This window comes from Dryobates pubescens, chromosome 25 (genome assembly GCF_014839835.1).
Source record: "Dryobates pubescens isolate bDryPub1 chromosome 25, bDryPub1.pri, whole genome shotgun sequence".
Classification (NCBI taxonomy): domain Eukaryota; kingdom Metazoa; phylum Chordata; class Aves; order Piciformes; family Picidae; genus Dryobates; species Dryobates pubescens.
The window spans coordinates 6,959,736-6,979,173 of record NC_071636.1 but is presented as its reverse complement, the minus strand read 5'-3'; the positions used below and the strand labels follow the sequence as shown (position 1 = coordinate 6,979,173).

General features: G+C 55.3%; 1 protein-coding gene across 2 annotated transcripts; it reads left to right on the top strand.

The window, feature by feature from the left end:
* Nucleotides 1–619: 619 nt before the first annotated feature.
* On the top strand, nucleotides 620–18,683 carry SH2B3 (SH2B adaptor protein 3). 2 transcript variants are annotated; one of them, XM_054173124.1, is made up of 7 exons: nucleotides 620–1,688; nucleotides 16,152–16,253; nucleotides 16,515–16,606; nucleotides 16,721–16,812; nucleotides 16,994–17,208; nucleotides 17,539–17,710; nucleotides 18,055–18,683. In XM_054173124.1, exons 1-7 carry the CDS (start codon nucleotides 747–749, stop codon nucleotides 18,348–18,350), a joined length of 1,911 nt encoding a protein of 636 aa, XP_054029099.1. In that variant the 5' UTR covers nucleotides 620–746; the 3' UTR covers nucleotides 18,351–18,683. The 2 variants fall into 2 exon arrangements, with proteins under 2 accessions (XP_054029099.1, XP_054029098.1); XM_054173123.1 differs by having other exon boundaries at nucleotides 17,494–17,710.
* The last annotated feature ends 755 nt before the right edge of the window (nucleotides 18,684–19,438 follow it).

Below are 19,438 nucleotides of genomic sequence, written 5' to 3'. Positions count from 1 at the left end.
TGGCTTTGGTCATGGTGTGCCCTGGACTGCTTGCCCTGTGGGTGCCCTGCAAGGTTTCACACCTGGGACAGGGAAACTCCCAGTAGTGGCCCAGGGAGCGGATGAAGGGCTGGAAAGCAGGCATGAGGAGAAGGACTTGGGGTGTGCTGGTGTGTAAAAAAAACGGACATGAGCTGGCACCGTGTGCTCACAGCCCAGACCCAGCCATGTCCCATCCCCAGCAGCACGGGCAGCAGGTGGAGGGAAAGGATTCTGCTACTCTGTTCTCCTCTGCTGAGACCATGCCTGCAGCACTGGGTCCAGCTCTGGATTCCTCGGCACAGCAGAGACAGGGACATGTTGGAGTGGGGCCAGAGGAGGCCACAGGAATGATGGGAGGGCTGGAAGCCCTCTGCTGTATGACCAAGCTGAGAATTGGGGTTGTTCAGCCTAGAGAAGGGAAGGCTCCAGGAGACCATCTGGTGGCCTTTCAGTGCCTAAAGGGGGTGATCAGAAAGCCGGGGTCAGACTTTTGAGCAGGACTTGTTGTGACAGGATAAGGGGTGATGGTTTAAACTAGAAGAGGGAAATTCAGAGTGGAGAGAGGAAAGAAATATTTGACACAGGGGATGGCCAGACCCTGGCCCAGATTGCCCAGAGAGGTGGGAGATGCCCCAAACCTGGAACCATTCCAGGTCAGGTGGTTTGGGGCTCTGAGCAGCCTGCTGTAGTTGCAGATGTCCCTGCTAGGACAGGGGTGGGACTAGATGACTTTTGAAGCTCCCTTCCGACCTAACCCATACCTCAATTCTATGATTCTACACATCTGGAGCGGTGTGCAGCTGCACTGGCCAGGGTGCTGGGGAGGTTGGCCGAGCGTCAGGGCCAGGTCGACACCAGCAATGTTCTGTGTCTTGCAGCGCGGCCGCCTCGCGGGAGCCACGGCAATGAATGGGCACGCTCTGCCAGCCGGCACGCCAGCGCATCCCCGGGGCTGGCATGAGTTCTGTGAGCTGCACGCCATCAGCACCGCCAAGGAGCTGGCACGGCACTACCTGCGTTTCGCCACCGAACACCCGCACCATGACCTCCTGGCCGCGGAGAACTTCTCCGTGCAGTTCACTGACCTCTTCCAGCAGTACTTCTGCCATGAGGTGAAGGAAGGCTTTGCCATGAACCAGCTCCGCATCCTGCCCGCCGGCCCGGTGCGGGATTACCGGGAGACACACCGGCAGCACGTGGATTCCTCCTTGGGAACGGTGGTGGCCACCAAAGCTGAGATGGAGCAGGGTACCCGCCCTGAGCAGCCCAGCCGAGGCCCTGAGGCCACCCCAACAGGGCTGCGCAAGTCCTGGAGCTCGGAGGAGCTGGTGGGGCCGGCACGGCGACCATTCTCACTCAGCCAACTACGCAGGAGCTGGCGCAGCCTCTTCCGACGCCGGTCTTCAGATGCTCTCCCCGGGGATGGGGACGGGGAGGCGGCACCAGAGGCAGCTCTCAAGCCAGGACTGGGCAAGCGCATCCTGCCGTGGGGGCTGTCGCGGGAGCAGCCCCCCGAGGTGCGCAAGGAGGGGATCCTCAAGTATGGACTGCTGGATGAGAGCTCCTTGGACAGTGGAACGCGCTGGCAGCGCTGCCGCCTGGTGCTGCGGCGAGCGGGGACACCTGACAGTGAGGAATATGTTCTGGAGCTCTTCGACCCTCCCAAGGTAAGGACCTGCTGGTTCTTGCCCCTTTTGGCCAGGCAGTGCTGTGGATCACTTGGCAGCGGGTTAGGGACAATGCTAGGGTTGATTCTTCAAGGAAGAGTGGGGCCGTAGTGCATCCCTGATCACAAAGGTTTCTCACCATGTGTGGTGTCTGGGCACTAGGACAAAGATCCAGATGGGTTTGCTGTGCCACTGCAGCCACTCAAGGCTGCACCCTATGTGTTTAAGACTTCTGAGAAGCAGAGCTGAGCCACTGCGGTGTGCTCATCTTTGGGGAGTGAAAGGTGCTGTGACTGTGTGCCAAAGGTGATGTGCAGGTGAATTACTGCCACTGGTCAAGATGCAATTGCATTTCTTCCTTCTGGAACCTGGGGTTTCCAGCTAGGAGTAGAGCACCTGCCTTGTGAGCTGAGGCTAGAGCTTGCTGGTCACCATTCATCCCCAAACCTAATGGACCTGTCCCAGCAAGGTTGGGAGTCACTGGGTCAGGATAGAGCCCAGTGGCCTCCATCCCAGCAAGGCAAGGAGGCACCAAATCTGGTGAACTGCAAATGCACCCTGTCCCCACTATGGCATGGCCTCAGCAGCCAGGACATCTGCTCACCTGAGCAAGTTGGGAAAGGAAAAATAAGAATGAAGAGCTGTGCTGCCTTCTGCTCCCCATGGGGCCTCTAAGGGAGCTGAATTTTGCTTTTGTGGCTGGAAATTGAGATCTCAGCTACCCTGGGGAGCTCCCGTGGTGCTTAGACCCGGCTGGAGCGGAGATGACGCAGGATGTGAGTGAGCTGGGGAGTGATGAGGGGGTAGGGGGGGGAGCTGGGGTGTTTAATCTTTAAAAAGACAGTGCCTCCACATGGCAGCTCTTACGCAGGCGTGGTGGGCTGGGTTTTCTCTTTTTCCTTTTTTTTTTGGTGTGTGCTTGTTCAACTTTGATGACTTGACTTGTGCTTTGTAAGGAAGAAGCCCTGAGTAGAGCCTTTGAGCTGCCTTTGCTGCTCAATGCAGCCCTGGGGCCAGGGAGCAGCTGGCCAAATTCCTGCTATTTCTGTCAAACCACCCCAATGTTAAATATTATTTAATAAAAAAAGAAATCTCAGAGGCACCACCAAAATTGTGCAATCTGAAAGTAAAAGCAAGTTTTGTTCTGTCGGGTCAGGGGTAGCAGTTATCTGTCCCAGTGGGAGCGTGTCCCCGTCCTGGGGCACAGGGAGGTCTGGCTCCCATCAGCATTGCTTTGGGGCTTCTTGGAGGATGCTCTCAACAGCTGGGCAGTACCCCTCGGTGCTGGCATGGTGCAGACTCTAGTCACCCAGTTGGCTCTGGACTTGGCACTTGGGGGCATTGTTTAATGGCCATGGTGGTCTTAGGTTGAGGTTTGGACTCCAGGATCTTACAGATCTTTTCCAATTGACAGAATTCTTTGTTGGACCTTGCTTACAGGGAACAGCCTGGTGGGGAGAGGGTGCTGGGCTGTCGCTGGTTCAGGTTCTGCTGCCAGATTTGCTGCAGGCTTTGCTCCTCCTCATCCTCACTGGCTGCTGCCCAGACTTGTCCTTGTTGCTTTCCAAGAGCCAAAAATAAAAGTGAAGCAAGGGGATGCCCTCCCAGGGGCTGTTTACTCACCATCACAGGGGGACTTTGGTGGTTGGCATCGAGCATACCCCTCCATAAGTACCCACCTATGCCTCCCAGCCACTGTTGTGCCTAGGCACCAACCCTGGGTATATTTTTTTCCCCCTGTACACATTATGGCTGCAATGGATTTGGCCAGCTCCATGCCAGGTAGAACCCCTGGTGACCCAGCCCAGCTGTGGGGCAGAGCTGAGCCATCCTGGCTGCCGAGCCTGTCCCCAGAAGAATTTTGGGCACAGCATGGGGAGCAGAACCAGCACCCCACTGGTGCTTACACACTGCAGCAGCACCCTTGTCCCTCAGGACAAGAGCCTGGCTGGGTCCCCACTGCATCCTGCCTGCCACCAGCACCTGGCACTGGCAAACTCAGCTTTTCCCCCTTTTTTATTTCCTTTTTTTTGTTTGTTTATTTTTGACCCCTCCCTCCCTTGGGAAGCGAGCCCAGCACACAGCACATTCTTCCTCTCCCTGCAGCCCCTGCCCAGCTTTGATCCATGGGGAGGAGGCATTTAAAAGGAGACATTTACTCAGTTCACCCAGCACTCTGCAGCTTTATTCCTTCCACTTTATATCAAATCTCCATCCCATGGAGATTACCCCATCACCACGAGGCCAGGGACCCTGTGCTCCCCCAGGACCCCAAGCTGGGGAGTTTCTCAACCAGGCCTGCGGAAGAGGGGGATGTTCCTCACCGGACTCTCCGGATTAAATTGCTTCCTGTGCAAATACTCTCAGGGCGGGTCCTTCCTTTCTAATTAACTGAGCTGAGGCCAGATCCTGTCTCGTTTGCAGCAGAATCCATCCTGCTCCTTTCTCAGTAACTGCAGCTGGATTCTGGGGGTGGTCGAAAACCCTGCACTGGGCTGGTGGGTCCCATTCCCCAAAGCCAGCAAGGGGACAAAGCCCAGAGTGGTGGGAGGAGAGCAGCTTTGTGGTGGAGCTTTGTTTTGTTTTAATTTAAAAATAATAATAGAAGTTATTTATTACTGTAAATATGTTCAGCCTGAAGAAGAGAAGGCTCCAGGGAGACCTTCTGGTAGACTTCAGTGCTTAAAGGGGACGATAAGAAAGCTGGGGACAGACTTTTGGCCAGGACCTGTTGTGACAGAACAAGGGGTGATGGTTTAAACAAAAAGAGGGAGATTCAGACCACAGAGAAGGAAGAAATGTTTTTCACTGAGGGTCATGAGATTCTGGCCCAGGTTGCCCAGAGAGGTGGGAGATGCTCTGTCTCCAGAACCATTGCAGGTCAGGTCATCTGGGGCTCTGAGCAACCTGCTCTAGTTGGGGATGTCTCTGCTGACTGCAGGGGGGGTGGACTGGATAACCTTTAAAGGTCCATTCCAACCTAAACCATTCCATGGAGGGAGCCCCCTTCCCTCCATCCACAGTACACTCTCAGGACTTTGCTGCTGCCTTTCACCCATGTCATGGATCTTTCTCTGATTTGAAGATGCTGTTGATCATCATGAAAGATGAATGGTTTCAAATAAGCAATGTTAAAAAAAGTCCCTGGGGACTTTCATCCCTTGCTGGTCTCAGGACCATTAGGCTTGATCTCCTCTGAGGTCTCTCCAGAAGCAGCCTCCTTTTCTGCCTTTAAATAATATATTGTAATTGGGAATTCAACTCAGCCTCCCAGTGGGAAGGGTTGTCAAGGCCTGGACCAGGCTGCCCAGGGTAGTGGTGGACCCCCATCCCTGGAGGGATTTCAAAGCTGTGAAGATGCACTGCTGAGGGACATGGTTTAGTGATGACCTGGCAGTGCTGGGTTAATGGTTGGATTTGATGATCTTAAAGCTGTTTTTGAACCAAAATGATTCTATGATTCCATCAAACCAAGCTCCCACATATTCAGCCCCTTGCAATGACCTTGGAGAGGCAGAGTATGTGGGGAAAAGGGAGGTGACCCCACATGTGCCACACCATGACTCAGCCACTGCCCCAGCAGTCTGATTTTGGCAGGTTTTACCTTATTTTAACCCCTGTGGTGAGCTCCAACAGGGCCTCTCTGCTTAATCCCATAATGTGCCTGGCATCAAAGGGAGCAGGGCCCTTTGAAGGGCCCTAATCCCATTTACTGCTTGGGTGGTGAAGGGCTGAGTGCTGGTGAGCCATGCTGGAGGCACCAGCAGTCCCTGTGGCACTGCCTGCCATGGACATCCTGTTCCCCATGCTGGTCTCATGGGAGCATCAGCTGGGTGAATGTGGCTTCCCATGCTAGCAGCCACTGCTGGCTTGGTTTTGGCATCACTCCTTCTTTCCCTGAGTGCCGGAAAAATGATGTTGCACAGGTGGGATTTGGAGATACTTGGATCCAGAGGTTGGATCCCAGCTTGGCTGCAGGGCACTGATGGGCTCAGGGCACCCAGTACAGTGTGGGAAGCACCCACATACCTACTTTAGAGACATGCTGGAGGGTGCTGGTGTGCTGGGGAGAGGAGGGGTGCCAGCCACCAGTGCCAGGATGAGGGGATGATGCTCTATGGCATCTGGGGCTAGAATCAGCGCTAGTGGGACCATCTTGATGTCCCACTGGTGCACATGGAGTACAAGGCTGCCAGGGTGTCCATAATGCCTGTACATATGGGTGGATGTATGTATGTGCACAGGAGGAACAGTGAAACCCTGGGTCTAGTCCCAGGCATGCAGCACAAGTGGATTCTCTGATGTCTGATGAGGGTGATGCTCATCACTCCTCCCTGCTGTCCGTGGAGGCACTTTCTCCACCACCACACTATTTCTTCTCATGGAATTCATAGGATCAAGTAGCTCTGAGGCCTCTCTGCCTTCATAAATGTAATCCAAAGCTGGTAAAAGTGGTTTGCATGTTTTAGGGCATCCCACTGTGGTTTTGGGGCTGTTCCATCAGCCGAATGATCCCCGGCCCCGAGTGCCTTTGCTGTGACCGAATCCTAAGCTCCATCAAACCCCCACGATTTGTACCGGAAACGTCCCGAGCCCTTTCTGTGGGCCAGATGTTTTCACAGGAAGGGGAAGGGAAATGGGATTTGCATTTGTGCTGGTTTCTTGATGGCATTTTAATGAAATCCAGCGCATCCCGTAAATTGATGGCACGCCGAGACAAGCTGGGAAGCCTCCTTCCGCTGAAAACCCTGTGGTGCCTGTGCCATGGCTCCTACGTCTTCAGCCCTGGCCACAGGAGGAGCAGTATTTTTATCTTAGCTCAGCATGAGACTGCTTTGACTTCCTTTTTTTTTTCCCTCTTATATTTTTTTATCTTCTTTTTTTGTTGTTGTTGTTTTATTTTTCTCCTTTTTTTCCCTTTTCTTCCCTCCCCACCCCCCCCTTCTTTTTTCTTCCTTCCTTTTTTTCCCCCTTTCTTCTTTCTTTCCCCTCCCCCCCCTGCCTCCTTTCACCTGAAGCTGGTTTCTCAGAACTCCACCTCCTGAGCAAGCAGGTCTTGTACCTGCTGAGCTCTGATTTCAAGCACTTGGGGCTCTGCGTGGCGGCTGGCCAGGCATGGAATTGGGGGATGTCCCAGCATTGTGGTGGTTCCAATCCCCATCCCACCTCCTCTTGGATCTGCTTTGGACCTCCTGGAACATTTTGGGCTGCTCAAATGTGGTTGTAAGTGACTCAGCTGAGGATATATGAAGAGGTGGTGGTGGAGAGAGGATCTGCTGCTGGTTTCTGCCCACAGGGATTCAGAGGCCACATTTCAGGAAGCCTTGACCCCAGCAGCAGCTGTGTTTTCATCCTTATCCTAGGCAAATCTCAGGCAAAATGGTTGTTTCCTCCCAGGGGGATCTGTTGCCTGCAGGCTCTGGCAAACCCCGGAAGGTTTGCTGGAGCCTGTGGACAGCAGATGCCTCAAGAGAGGGATTTTGTTGGTAATGGGACACATCTCAGTGCCCCATCATCACCCTGGCCCCAGGAAAAATCATCAATCTGGATCCCATTTGGTGTCCTCTACCCTGTGAACCACGTGTGTTCCTGCCCTCATCCTCGTGGTTGGCCCAGGGGCGAGTTGCATCACACCACGTGTGCTTTTCTCTGTGCTGGAATTTAAATGTCAAAGAATTCCAGGCTGGAGGCAGGAGGCTGCAGCCTTTATCTTCCAGCCAAGAGCGACCCTGTTGCATTGTCTCTTGGTGGCTGGACAGCATGTGGACAGAGCTGCATCCTTCTTCTGGCATCTCCAGGGTCTGCTTCTCTCTCCCTGCATCCTCAGGGACCACATCCCTCTCCTGTCATGTCTCTCCTGCCATGTCCAGGGACCACATCCTTCTCCTTGTGTCTCCAGAGTCAGCATCCCTTTCCTGGCATCCCTCTACCAACATCTCCAGGCACCACATTTCTCTCCTGGCATCCTCCTGGCATACCCATTGACTGCATCCCTCTCCCAGCATCCCAGGGGCTGCATCACATTCCTAGCATCCTTTACATCTCCAGGGAAAGCATCTTTCTCCTGGCATCCTTCTCCCAACATCTCCAGGCAGCCTTAGGGACCACATCCCTGTCATGGCATCTCCAGGGGCTGTATGGCACTCCTCACATATCTGTCTCAGCATCTTTATCCCTGCATCCTTAGGGACTGCTTTCCTCTCCTGGCATCCTTATCCCTGCATCTCCAGGGACTGCATCTCATTTATAGCATCTCCAGGGCTTACATCCCTCTCCTGACACCCCTTTTCCAGCATCCTTGGGGGGCACTACATCCTTCTGCTCACATCCCCAGGGCAGAAACCAGGAAACCTCCCGCGGGATAAGAAGGGGAGGGGTTTGGTAGAGCAATTCCTCTGGGAGAGGTGAAACCACAGCCGTAGCCGCCCCGAGAGCCGCCCGCAGACTTTCACCGCCGGGCGTCTGCCTTCCCCGCTGGGCTTTCGGCGCGGCTCCGCTCGCCGTTCTTCGAAGGCGCTCGGGGTGGCTGCCCTGCTGCTGTTCGGAGATCTTGGTGGTGATTTTTCACCCCACCCCCCCGTCTTCATTTCCCGTGTCCTTCCCCCGTCTCTCTCTTTTTAAATTTTTCTTATTTTTTCGTTTTCTTCGTATGGTAGGGTGAGGGCACATGGGGAAGAGGGGAGGAGGGTGATGAGACAAAAGGTTATTTGTCATTTATTAACCACAACTTTTTCCATCCTTGGTCATGCACGGAAAAAAACACTTTTAGCAGTGTAACCGCAGCCTCGGAGTTAATTGCTGAAGAGCAGACTTTCTTATTTTGGAAACTGTGTTGCTGGGGATGGAGCTCGCTGGGGCTTGGTCGGGCTGGGAGGGGAAGGGTGTGGGATGGAGCCCAGACCTGCTGCTTCCCCTTCAGTGCTGGCATTGTTGGGGTAGCAGAAGAAGGGCTCCAAGGTGAAGGCTCCCAGTCAGGCATTGAAGCAGGTTGCCCAGGGAGGTGGTGGAGTCCCCATCCCTGGAGGTGTTCAAGAAACAGATGGCCATGGCACTGTGGGATGTGGTTTAATGGCTGTGGTGGTGTTGGGTTGATGGATGGGCTCAATGACCTTAGAGAGCTTTTCCAGCCCAAACAATTCTGTGATTCTGGTTTCCTTTATTTATACCTCCTGTCCTTGAAGATCCACCTTGGGGTAGGTTTTACCCCATCCCTATGACCCTGTGCTCATGGAGGTGATGCTTCACTGCCAACCAGTGCATGACTGCTGCTGGTCAGGGCCATCTCCTCAGGGATGCTGCAGAGCTGCTCAGGTAGGAAAGCACCATGTGCAAGTGGGGAAGTGAGCAAGAAATGGAGGTATTAAGAGAAACTCAGGAAAAGGGACTGGGAAAACACTCAGTGATTGCTCTTCCCTCCTCCTCTCACAGCTGGAGGTGTGAGGACCCACAGGATGCTGGTGGGTGCAGCCAATGTGAGATGCCCAGCAGTGTTTTTGGGTGGTTGTCTCTTTCTTTTTCTTTTCTTTCCTACTTTTTTTTTGTGTTGTGTTTTTTTTTCCACGGCCCAGGATGTGGTTGTTTGAGGCTGAGTGCTGCTGCTTTCAAAGGTAAATATTTATGAGAGCCTGCACAGGCAGTGCGAGCTCTGGAAGGATTTTTCCCAGCAACAGGGGCTTGGATTCATCCCAGCTCTGGGATCTGGAAGGATTCTTCCCAGCAACAGGGGCTTGGGTTCATCCCAGCTCTGGGACCTGGAAGGATTCTTCCCAGCAATAGTGTCTTGGGTCCATCCCAGCTCTGGGATCTGGAAGGATTCTTCCCAGCAACAGGGGCTTGGGTTCATCCCAGCTCTGGGATCTGGAAGGATTCTTCCCAGCAACAGGGGCTTGGGTCCATCCCAGCTCTGGGATCTGGAAGGATTCTTCTCAGCAATAGTGTCTTGGGTTCATCCCAGCTCTGGGATCTGGAAGGATTCTTCCCAGCAACAGGGGCTTGGGTCCATCCCAGCTCTGGGATCTGGAAGGATTCTTCCCAGCAATAGTGTCTTGGGTCCATCCCAGCTCTGGGATCTGGAAGGATGCTTCCCAGCAATAGTGTCTTGGGTCCATCCCAGCTCTGGGATCTGGAAGGATTCTTCCCAGCAATAGTGTCTTGGGTCCATCCCAGCTCTGGGATCTGGAAGGATTCTTCCCAGCAATAGTGTCTTGGGTTCATCCCAGCTGCAACCAATGCTTGTGATGGGCTTTATGATACTCACCATCATCTTGAGATTATATTAAAAATCAAAGCATTTGGGGCAAGGTCTGCTGCAGGGTGCAGCACTGGGCAGGTGGCAGGTCCTATTTTGGGACTGAAATACCCACCTGGGGAGCATGGAATGCTTCCACATGGTCCCTTGAAGCTCTTGCATTATCCTTGGTGGTAAAACCCCCTGGGTAATGGAAAATCCTGAGGTCATGCAAAACCCCAGAACATTCTGGGGAGCCTGTGGGGTCCATGCTGGGCACCTCACATCCTCTAGCCTTCTGGGGTCGGGCTTTGGGGTGACTCAGCCCCCAGCTGCAGCCGGCTCCTGCCTGCAAGCAGACACCTTGTTTACTTTCCACGCTTGTTATTTATTCCAGGAAATCATCAGAGCAGCCCACGCTGGAAGGGACTTTGGCTTAAAATAAATCAAAAGCCATAAAGGAACTGAGACACAGTGCCTGCTCACAGAACCCCCTGTAGAGCTCCCAGATCCCTGAACCCTGCTGGGAATGTGAGCCACTGGGCTCACTGGTTTTGGGGAGTGGGGGGCTGCAGGGCTTTGGGATGGTTTGCAGGGTTTTTTGGTTACTTAGAGGACTTTGGGGTATTTTGCAAGGGTGTGGGGTGGTGTTGGGGTGATTTTCAGGCTTTTGGGGTGGCTTGCAGGTTTTGGAGGTGATTTTCAGGGGGTTGGGCTGGCTTGCAGGATTTTGGGGTGGTTTACAGGGTTTTGGGGCTGGAACATTGACTCGGTGGCCACTGCCTCACTCAGTGGAGGTTGATCAATGCACAGAGGGGAAACCAGCCACTGGGATGAAGGGAGAGAGTTTGTAGTTGGACACCCCCAGATCCCTCCCTCTGGGTATGGATCTATCCAGCAGCTCCTGGGGTGATGTTTGCAGCTCCCCAGGTTTGATTTGATAAGAAGGGCCTCAGTGGGATGCTGGGGTCTGAGCTGTGGTTTCTCCCATTGCCTTTCATGGCGCTCAGCAGCCGCTGGTGATGGGAACAGAAGGTGCTTTGTGCCCCGGAGGCAGTGCTTCAGGCCAGCACAACGGTGCCTCTTGTCAGCCCTGAGTCCGGTCCCCTCAGGGATAGCTCTGTCCCATGCCCAGGGCTTTGGGGCTGCTTGGAGATGGGGATGTTGGAAACTTTTGGCCTGCTGGTGGGATGAAGATATTGGCTGGGGTTTGGGGTGGGCAATGCAGGTGACTAGCCAAGATCTGGTGAGGCTGATGCTCACACAGCAGCCCACAGCAAGGATTACCACTTGTGCTTCTCTGCTTAATGGAGGCAGGAAACCTACCTTCAGTTCCCCATGCCCAGAATAGAGAAGCCTATGATGGTTGTCACTGCAGCTGATGGTGGGTTTCAGAGTGAACAGCCCTGGCATGCAAGCAGAGAAGCAGGAGTGTGCCACCCTGGGAGACCCTTCAGTGGACAGGGAATAGCAGAAGTGCATGAGAGGCCAGGGTTGTGCAAGGAAAGGACCCCATTCCAGTACTAGCATTGGCATGGGGTGAAGCTCTTCTCTTAGGATCAGCTCTGGTGCAAACATCTGAGGAGGAGCATTGAGATTATCTGTGCTACAGCCCCCTTGAACACTAGGATTAGCCACTGGAGAATGGAGACTGGGATTAGCTGTGCTGCAAACCTGCCACTCTGAGTGCTGGTTGTGCAGATCCCTGAGGATAAACCCCAGCATGAGGCATGGTGCAAACACCCAGGGACACTTGCTGGGATTATCTATGGTGCACAGTCCTCCAGGATGAGTGCTGGGTGGAAAGTCCCAAGGACAAACTGGGATTATTTGTCAGGCAAAATCCCCAAGGATGGATGCTGGAATTACCTATGGTGCAAACCCCCAGGATGGTCATTGATAGAACAAACACCTTCCCCTCTCCAGCATGACCCATGGTGTTCCCTCTCCCAGCCTCATGAGCCCCTCATTGTCTCCCCACTGCCCTGTGGGGGAGCAATGGGAAGTGGTTCCCCTCCCCCTTGCCAGGAATCCTCTGGCTTCTGGGAAACTCTGCAAAATTCCCCAGTGCCACGAACGTGGGACATGGTTTTACACGGGTATAACCCAGTCCTCACACCACTGCACATCTTGGTGGCCGTCTGTCCGTCCGCCAGCAGCCCGATGGGTCTGAGCCCTACCCAGGCACGCTGCAGCTCTGGCTGAGGTTTGTCCCTTGCATCAGGGGCACAGGGCAGGCTCTGTGATTTACAAGAAGCGACAAATCTCGCCCATATCTCTCGGGGACCTTTCACAAGGGCTTGTGGCTCTTCCTCCCCTCCTGTGGCGTGACTCAGAGTGGAAGTGAAAGAGTCGGCGTGGGGAACCCCCCTGTGTGTGGAGGGGCCGGTGGCAGCGCCTGCCACCCTCGAAGGATTTGCTCTCTGTGCCCACAGTCCCAGCGTGTTGCCGCTGCTGTGCCCCTGCCATGCCCCTGCTGTCATTGCTGTACCACCACCAGTCAATAATTGTCAGCATTTCTGGGCTGTGCCACCACCATCATCACAATGCCACCACCCTCACTGCTGTGTCACTTCCATCATCACTGTGCTGCTGTCATCATTGCCATGCAACCACCATCATCACCATGCCACTGCTGCTCTACCACCACTGTCATCCCCATACCACTGCCTTTGCTAGCAGGGCACTGAGCCCTGGCCAAATCCACTAGGAACAGTGAGTGGCCATGGCTCCATCCCATGCAAACCATCATCACAGGTCTTGGCAGTGCTTTGGTGGCCCAGCAGAAATCAGCTGAGCTGGGGGGTGTCTGGATGGACAGTGGGTGCCAGCACCCTGCCAGTGTGTGGGTCAAATCTAGAGTCTCCTAGGCATGGGCAGCATGATGTCCCTCTTGTTCCTGGACAGCCTGCTGCTGCCTTCTTTTCCCCATCCAGAAAAGCTCTCCCAGCATCCCCCAGCACCCATGCTAGTCCTGCTCCTTATGGCACTGGCTCAGAGCATCACAGCATGAGCTTTCCTAGGTGGGCTAGGAGGAGTTTTACTTCCAAAACTGCTCCATAAATCCAAGATATCTTTGTTGGAGAGGTGTGGGGGGACCCACCGTGCTGAGCTAGCACTCCTGGGTGTTGGTTTCCCCACCACTGGTCACAGGTGAAAGCAGGAATGGTGAGTGGAAAGGTACTGATCAGGCTGCCGGATGAAGGCTCACCATGGGAGGATGATCCAGCTGCAGTAGATCACCAAATCACCAGCACCATAGCCACCACATGCTGGCCTTGAGCAAACACAGGTGGTGAGGAAAGCAGTGGGTGCAGGCACTGCGGTGAGCTGGGACTGGGGCTTTGCTTGGCGGAAGCACAGCAGCTCCTCTCCTGCAATGCCTGAGTGCAGCTGTGACCTTGGCCTGACCTCCAGCTTGTGCTCCTGGTACGACCACAGTGCCAAGCTGGCACCGGTCTCCTTCCTATATTTGGCAGGTGCTGGCAAACCCCACTTTCTCCCAGCCACCCCCCCTCCCCAGGTCCTCCCTGTGCCACTGGTTCTCCCCATGTTGGTTATCCTTGTGCTGTGCTCGTTTCTCATGTGCTGTCTTGATTTTTCTAATGCCCTGCTGGCTCTCCTGTGCCATGCTCATTCTCCCCATGCCATACTACTTCTCCAAGAGGAAACAGCCTCAAGTTGCCCCAGGGAACTTTTAGGTTGGATATTAGGAAGAATTTCTTCCCCAGAAGGGTTGGCAAGCCCTGGAACAGGCTGCCAAGGGCAGTGGTGGAGTCTCCATCCCTGGAGGGGTTTCAAAGCTGTGTAGATGTGGTGCTGAGAGCCATGGTTAAGTGGTGACCTGACAGTGCTGAGTTAATGACTGGACTTGATGGTCTCAAAGGTCTCTTCCAACCAAAACAATTCTGTGATGATGGTAGCTGTGCCCTTGGGGCTTGGGAGTGCAACTTTGCAAGAGATCATGTCCCTGGGTGCTTTTAGGGTGGATGCTCATATTTGTGCTGCGCTTTCCCCCCCTTTTCTCAGGATACTTTGGGGAGCAATAGGATGAAGTCCATAGGTTGGGAGCTGATGCTGGTTGGGCTGAGGGCAGAGCTGGGGCAAGCTGCGCTTGGCAGTGGTGGGGTACTCAGCTCCACGATGGTACCCTCGCACCTTTCTTGGTGAGAAGGAGGCAGCTGAGTACTGGCTGAGCACTCACTGTGTTGAGTGTGCAGTTTTGGTTACCTGGAATTGCCGTTCTCGGTACCGGCTGCCATCGAGCAGGGCATCTTGCGGCGAGGCGCGTCAGTTCGGGGGGCGGGGGCACCGTGCCTGCGGCAGGCACGTCTCCAAAGCCAGACTGGTTTTTCGGGCACCCTATCTCTCTGCTGCATCATTTCCTTCTCCCTTTGCACTCTCCCTGTCTGCAGGGAAGGATGTAGAGGGCTTCACAGAACTCCCCCACACACCTTATTTTTTTTTTTCCAGGAATTTCTCATTTCCTAGGAAAGCAAAAGGCTGAGCCCCAACCAGCTGATATAAACCCTGCCAGGCTGGCGAGCTTGGCAATGTGCTGGGTGTCACAACCTCCACGTGGGAAAGCAGCCAAGATGGGCAACTCTTTGGCTTTCTCCCTGGAGGACTTTGCTTGGGCTGTGGTTGGCTTCCAAAGAAGGGATAAAAAAAACAACACATCCTTTAGGATAAGACATCAGTGGCACCGTGGCACCCCCTGGCCCCACTAGTGACACTGATTGCAACTGCAGCTAGCTGCAATCAGTGTCACCAGCGGGGCTTGGGGGGGGTTGCCGTGGTAGCACCAACCCTGTTGCACATTGACTTTTGGTGAGCAACTTCTAAGAACTTTCTTTTCAGTGCAGCTGATAAGAGCTGATCCCTCTCACGCTGCGTTTCCGGCCCCAGAGTACACTGAGTCCTCGGTCGAGTGTGTCGAGGGAGGGAGGAAAGGGGAGGGGCAGAGGGGGGTTGGGTGGAGAATGAAATTGAAAAAGCGACCAAACATGGTTTGGTTGGGTGACCATGGAGAGTGCTGAGGTGCCAAGAGCCTGGTAGGGTCATGCAGGTGGCTGGGGAGATGATGTGGGTGGCAAGATTGGGGTGAAATGAACATGGTTTGGTTGGCAAACGTTTGTGGGGTGAAGCACCCACAGTCGTGGCTGTGGATTGGAGGGGACCACCAGAGCTGGCATGGGTTAGGAAGGTGATGGAGTTACTGTCACTGGAGGTGTTCAAGAAATGTGTGGACATGGTTTAATGGCCATGGTGGTCTTAGGCTGATGGTTAGACTCGATGACCTTAGAGGTCTTTTCCAACCAAAACAATGTTATGGTTCTGTGACTCAGCCTTTGGGATGCTGAAGCTATTGTGTGAATCATAACCAGCCAAAATTTTGTCATGCCACACTGGCATCAAGCCTGGTATGGAGATATGAGTGTGCCTGGCACACACCAGCACTTGCTGCACAAGATGGGCTGCATGCTTGGCTCCATCCATGGGGATAAGCATGGAGGGGTCAACTCCATCACCTAGTGCAAGGGTCCCCCCGGGGCCATTTCACACCCAGGAGGGTCCCCAGCACCCCAGATACAGCCTGGTGCCAGTGGCAGCTGGGCAGTGCCATGTGACATGGCCTCACAGCGGTCAGCGGCTCCCCCACCGGTGTGCTGGGTGGCAGAGGAACCGAAAGCTGCTGGGAGGGACACTGTTAGCCTTCTGGAATTGTTTGCTCAGCATTTTTTCATCTGCCTGTGTCAGCATCAAACCAGCCACAGCGACCTCTCAGCAAGCCACCGCTGAGCTGACCCTTGCACCCATGGCTGGGGTGCTGGCTCTCTGCGCCCTGATTTGCCCATTGGTGCAGTCTCCCTGGCACATTGGCCATGCTGGGAACCCCTTTCTCCCTCCTCTCCTCCACCCACCCTTCTACTGCTGGGTCCTTTGTGGGCCACCTGCTCCGGGCAGCGCTTGACCCACTCAGGGTGCCCCAACAGCAGCAGGGCAGTGCCCTGCAGGGTATTTCCTTGCCACATGGGGCATTTCCTTGCCACACTGGGTATTTCCATGCCCAGAGGGTATCTCTCTGCAGAGCAGGGTATTTCCTTCATGACTCTCTTGCCTCATGAGGGTGGCTCCTGGCAGGCTTGGTCCCATCCTGGCAGAGCTGTGTGGGGGATGTTTTGGGGTGTGAGAGGTGGTGGGGCTCAGCTCAGCCACCGTGTTCCACTCCACAGGGCTCAAAGCTGAAGCTGCACGCTGCCTGCTCTGCCATCCAGGAAGTGCGCAGGTGCACACGCCTGGAGATGCCTGACAACCTCCACACCTTCGTCCTCAAGGTAGGGCCCTGCATCCAACCCCAAGGCTTATCCCTCCCTGTGGCATGCACATAGCTGCCCAAAGCTCTTTGTGGTAGTGTGCCAAATTTTGGTTCCTCTTCCCATCTGAGGAAGGAGTGCACAGGGGGATGTGGTGTGTAGGGCGGGGGATGCTCTGTCCCATCTGGGGGTCAAGGTCAGTCCCTGAGCATGGGTGAGTGGGAGAGGGATGCACATCTCTCTCTCACTGAAACCCCGATGTCCCTCTTCGATGTTCCCCAGGTCACCAATGCTACCGACATCGTGTTTGAGGCGGGAGATGAGCAGCAGCTCAACTCCTGGACAGCTGAGATCCGGGAGTGCGCACACAGAGGGTAAGCACAGGGCTGTCCCCAAGCCTGGGAGTGAGGGCAGTCGCCCCATGTCTTCGGCATCATTTCTGTCCCCCAACCACCGGTGCTCAGCCTGGCTTCACCTGTCCTTGGTAGGTCTGATGTGGGTGACCCTGAGCTCCTGGCATGTCGGCATCCTGACCCTGCAGCCACCAGCCCCACCACCAGCACTGACACCCTCAGCCAAGGTGAGCAGTGGGGACACCCATGGGACCTGGGGACAGGGCAGAATTGCTGGGTGCTTCCTTCACTGCATGGGGGTTCCTTGCCATGCTTGGCCAGGCTGATCGGGCAGGGGAACAGAGCCAGAGGGGAGGGGGACAGAGGATCCCCTGCGTCCCCAGGGTGCTCATCCCTGTGCCCTGGCAGGGGCGACGCCAGGGTGCCCAGGGGAGGCAGCGGGGCCGAAGATGGAGCAGTTCCTCTCCTCTTGCCCCTGGTTCCACGGACCCATCTCCCGAGTGAAGGCGGCTCAGCTGGTGCAGCTGGGGGGGCTGGAGGGCCACGGAGTCTTCCTGGTGCGGCAGAGTGAGACGCGGCGCGGCGAGTACGTGCTCACCTTCAACTTCCAGGGCAGAGCAAAGGTACAGGCAGGAGAGGGGCTGGGGAGGTGGTGGGAATCTCACAGGAGCCCCTCGGGGAGCTGCGGTGCAGTCCATGCCCCATCCCACCCCGAGGAGATCCTCTCCTTTCTTGGTCCCTGCCCTGATGCTCGCAGAGGGCTGGTGGCCCCATGGCCACTCCTGGCGGGGAGCAAAACCCCTGCAGTGAGCAGGGTACCGCGGGCTGGGGATGCAGCACTTCATGCTGAAGCCTTGTGTCCCACCCCAACCCCGAATATCCCTGTGTCCCTCCGTCATCTCCTCCAGCACGGGAGCCGCTGGAAGGGTAACAGGTCCCTGCTCCTCCCGCAGCACCTGCGGCTGGCGCTGACGGAGCGGGGCCAGTGCCGCGTCCAACATCTCCGCTTCTCCTCCATCGTGGAGATGCTGCACCACTTCCACCGCTACCCCATCCCGCTGGAGTGCGGCACAGCCTGTGACGTCCGGCTGTCCAGCTACGTCGTTGTCCTGCCCCAGCCCCAAGGTACGTGGGCATGGAGGGATGGGGACATTCCCATGGGGTGCAGGGATGGGGAGTCTTGGGGAGCTTTGTCCCAGTGGGAAGGTCCCCGGGGTAGATGTGGGTGTCCCAGGACTGGGCAGAGCTGAGCCCTTTGGCCACAAGCGGTAGTGGGAACTGGAATCATCCAGGCAGGGGCACAAAAGGTGATTCCCGAGCTCCCAGCTTCCTCTTTTGAGAAAGGAGAAGCTGCCTCAAACCACCGGCCGCTCCCCACTGCTGCTGGGGTGGGGGTGGGATGCTCCTTGCACCCCAGGGTGATGGGGCAGGAGCATCCCACCAACCAAACATCTCCCCTCCACCCACAGCTCCTGGCTCCAGCACCACGGTCCCTCTCCCCTTGCCCATCCCCAGCTGGAGCCCTGAATTCAGCCTCACCCCCCCCACCTCCTCCTGCCCTCATGGCCACGACGAGACCCCCCCATGTCCCCCTTCGGAGCAGATCTTCCACCTGGTGCCACCCCCGGCCGAGCTGGCGCAGAGCCTGCGCCCGAGCAGGGCCGCTGCGGCTGCCGGCGCCCGGCACCGCGATTCGGACTACGAGGTGGAGGCACCGGGGCGGGGCCACATCCGAGCCATCGACAACCAGTACACGCCGCTCTGACGGGCACCGGGATGCACTTTCAGGTGGAGAAATCCTAGAGACCTTCCGGATATTCCATCGAGAGAACGAATGTACCTAGTCTCTTCCTTCTGGTTAGGGATGATTATTGTATTTTTTGCAAGGAAGGGGGTAATTTCTCACTCCAGTACGAGTGTGCTCCCTCCCTTCGGCCTGTTAAAGGGCCTTTTAGTTGTATTTTCAGTTGTTGTTTGTTATCAAAGCTTTCTGGTTACTGTTTACACACACCGCTCGTGCCTGCATCCGTGCCGAGCACTGCGCCACGGGGCTCGGTCTCCTGCCTGTCCCTGACACGGCAGCACCCTTCCAATTGGAGAGGGGGGAAAAAAACCCAAACCACAAAAAACATGGAGGGGGGGGGGAGAGAAAGGGGGAGGAGGGAAGGAAAACCCCAAAACAATAGTGAATTATACAATGGGGGGGGGGGAACAAACACACACACAAAAAGAAGGGGGTGGGGGGGAAGGAAAGGAAACCCCCCAAATAATAGTGAATTATACAATTGGAGAGAGGGAAAAACAAAACATAGAAAACACCACCCACCCACCCACCCCTCCAAAAAACAAAAGAGAAAAAAAAAGAAAAGGACCCCCCCCAACAACAATAGGGAATTCTGAATTCATCGACCAGTTGCTGCTGTGGGCCAAGCCCAGTCCTCCCCATCCCAGCTCCTGCTGCCAAACCCTCCAGCAACGCCCGGACCTGCCGGCGCTGAGCTTCCCGCGTCGGGTGGAGATGATGATCAGAGTTTGGGCTTTCTTGTCAGATAAGGTGAAAACTGGCTTTTCTTGCTCTCCTTTCTTTCTTGTTAAACTCAGCACAACTGCAGTCGCTCCCTGCACTGAGCCAGAGCAATACTCACAGCATTAGCCTTGCTAATTAAGAGGTGAACACTAACTGCGCCATCGTTGCTAATGTCACTAGCTGAGGACTAACGTGGAGACTGATGGCGAAGCGCTCCTCCCGGTGATGGAGGGATGATTCCAGTGGTGGAAGTGGTTTACCCCAGTGCTGAAGACTTTTGAACCTGTGATGGAAGTGTTTTGGAGGCCTTTTATCCTGGTGGTGGA

What these genes read in the sequence shown, in the direction of transcription:
- SH2B3 (XM_054173123.1), top strand. Translation starts at nt 747, where the DNA reads ATGACTTTTGAAGCTCCCTTCCGACCTAACCCATACCTCAATTCTATG. An exon ending in TCCACACCTTCGTCCTCAAG is followed by an intron (nt 16,254 to 16,514) that starts GTAGGGCCCTGC and finishes GATGTTCCCCAG; the next exon opens with GTCACCAATGCTACCGACAT. An exon ending in CGGGAGTGCGCACACAGAGG is followed by an intron (nt 16,607 to 16,720) that starts GTAAGCACAGGG and finishes TGTCCTTGGTAG; the next exon opens with GTCTGATGTGGGTGACCCTG.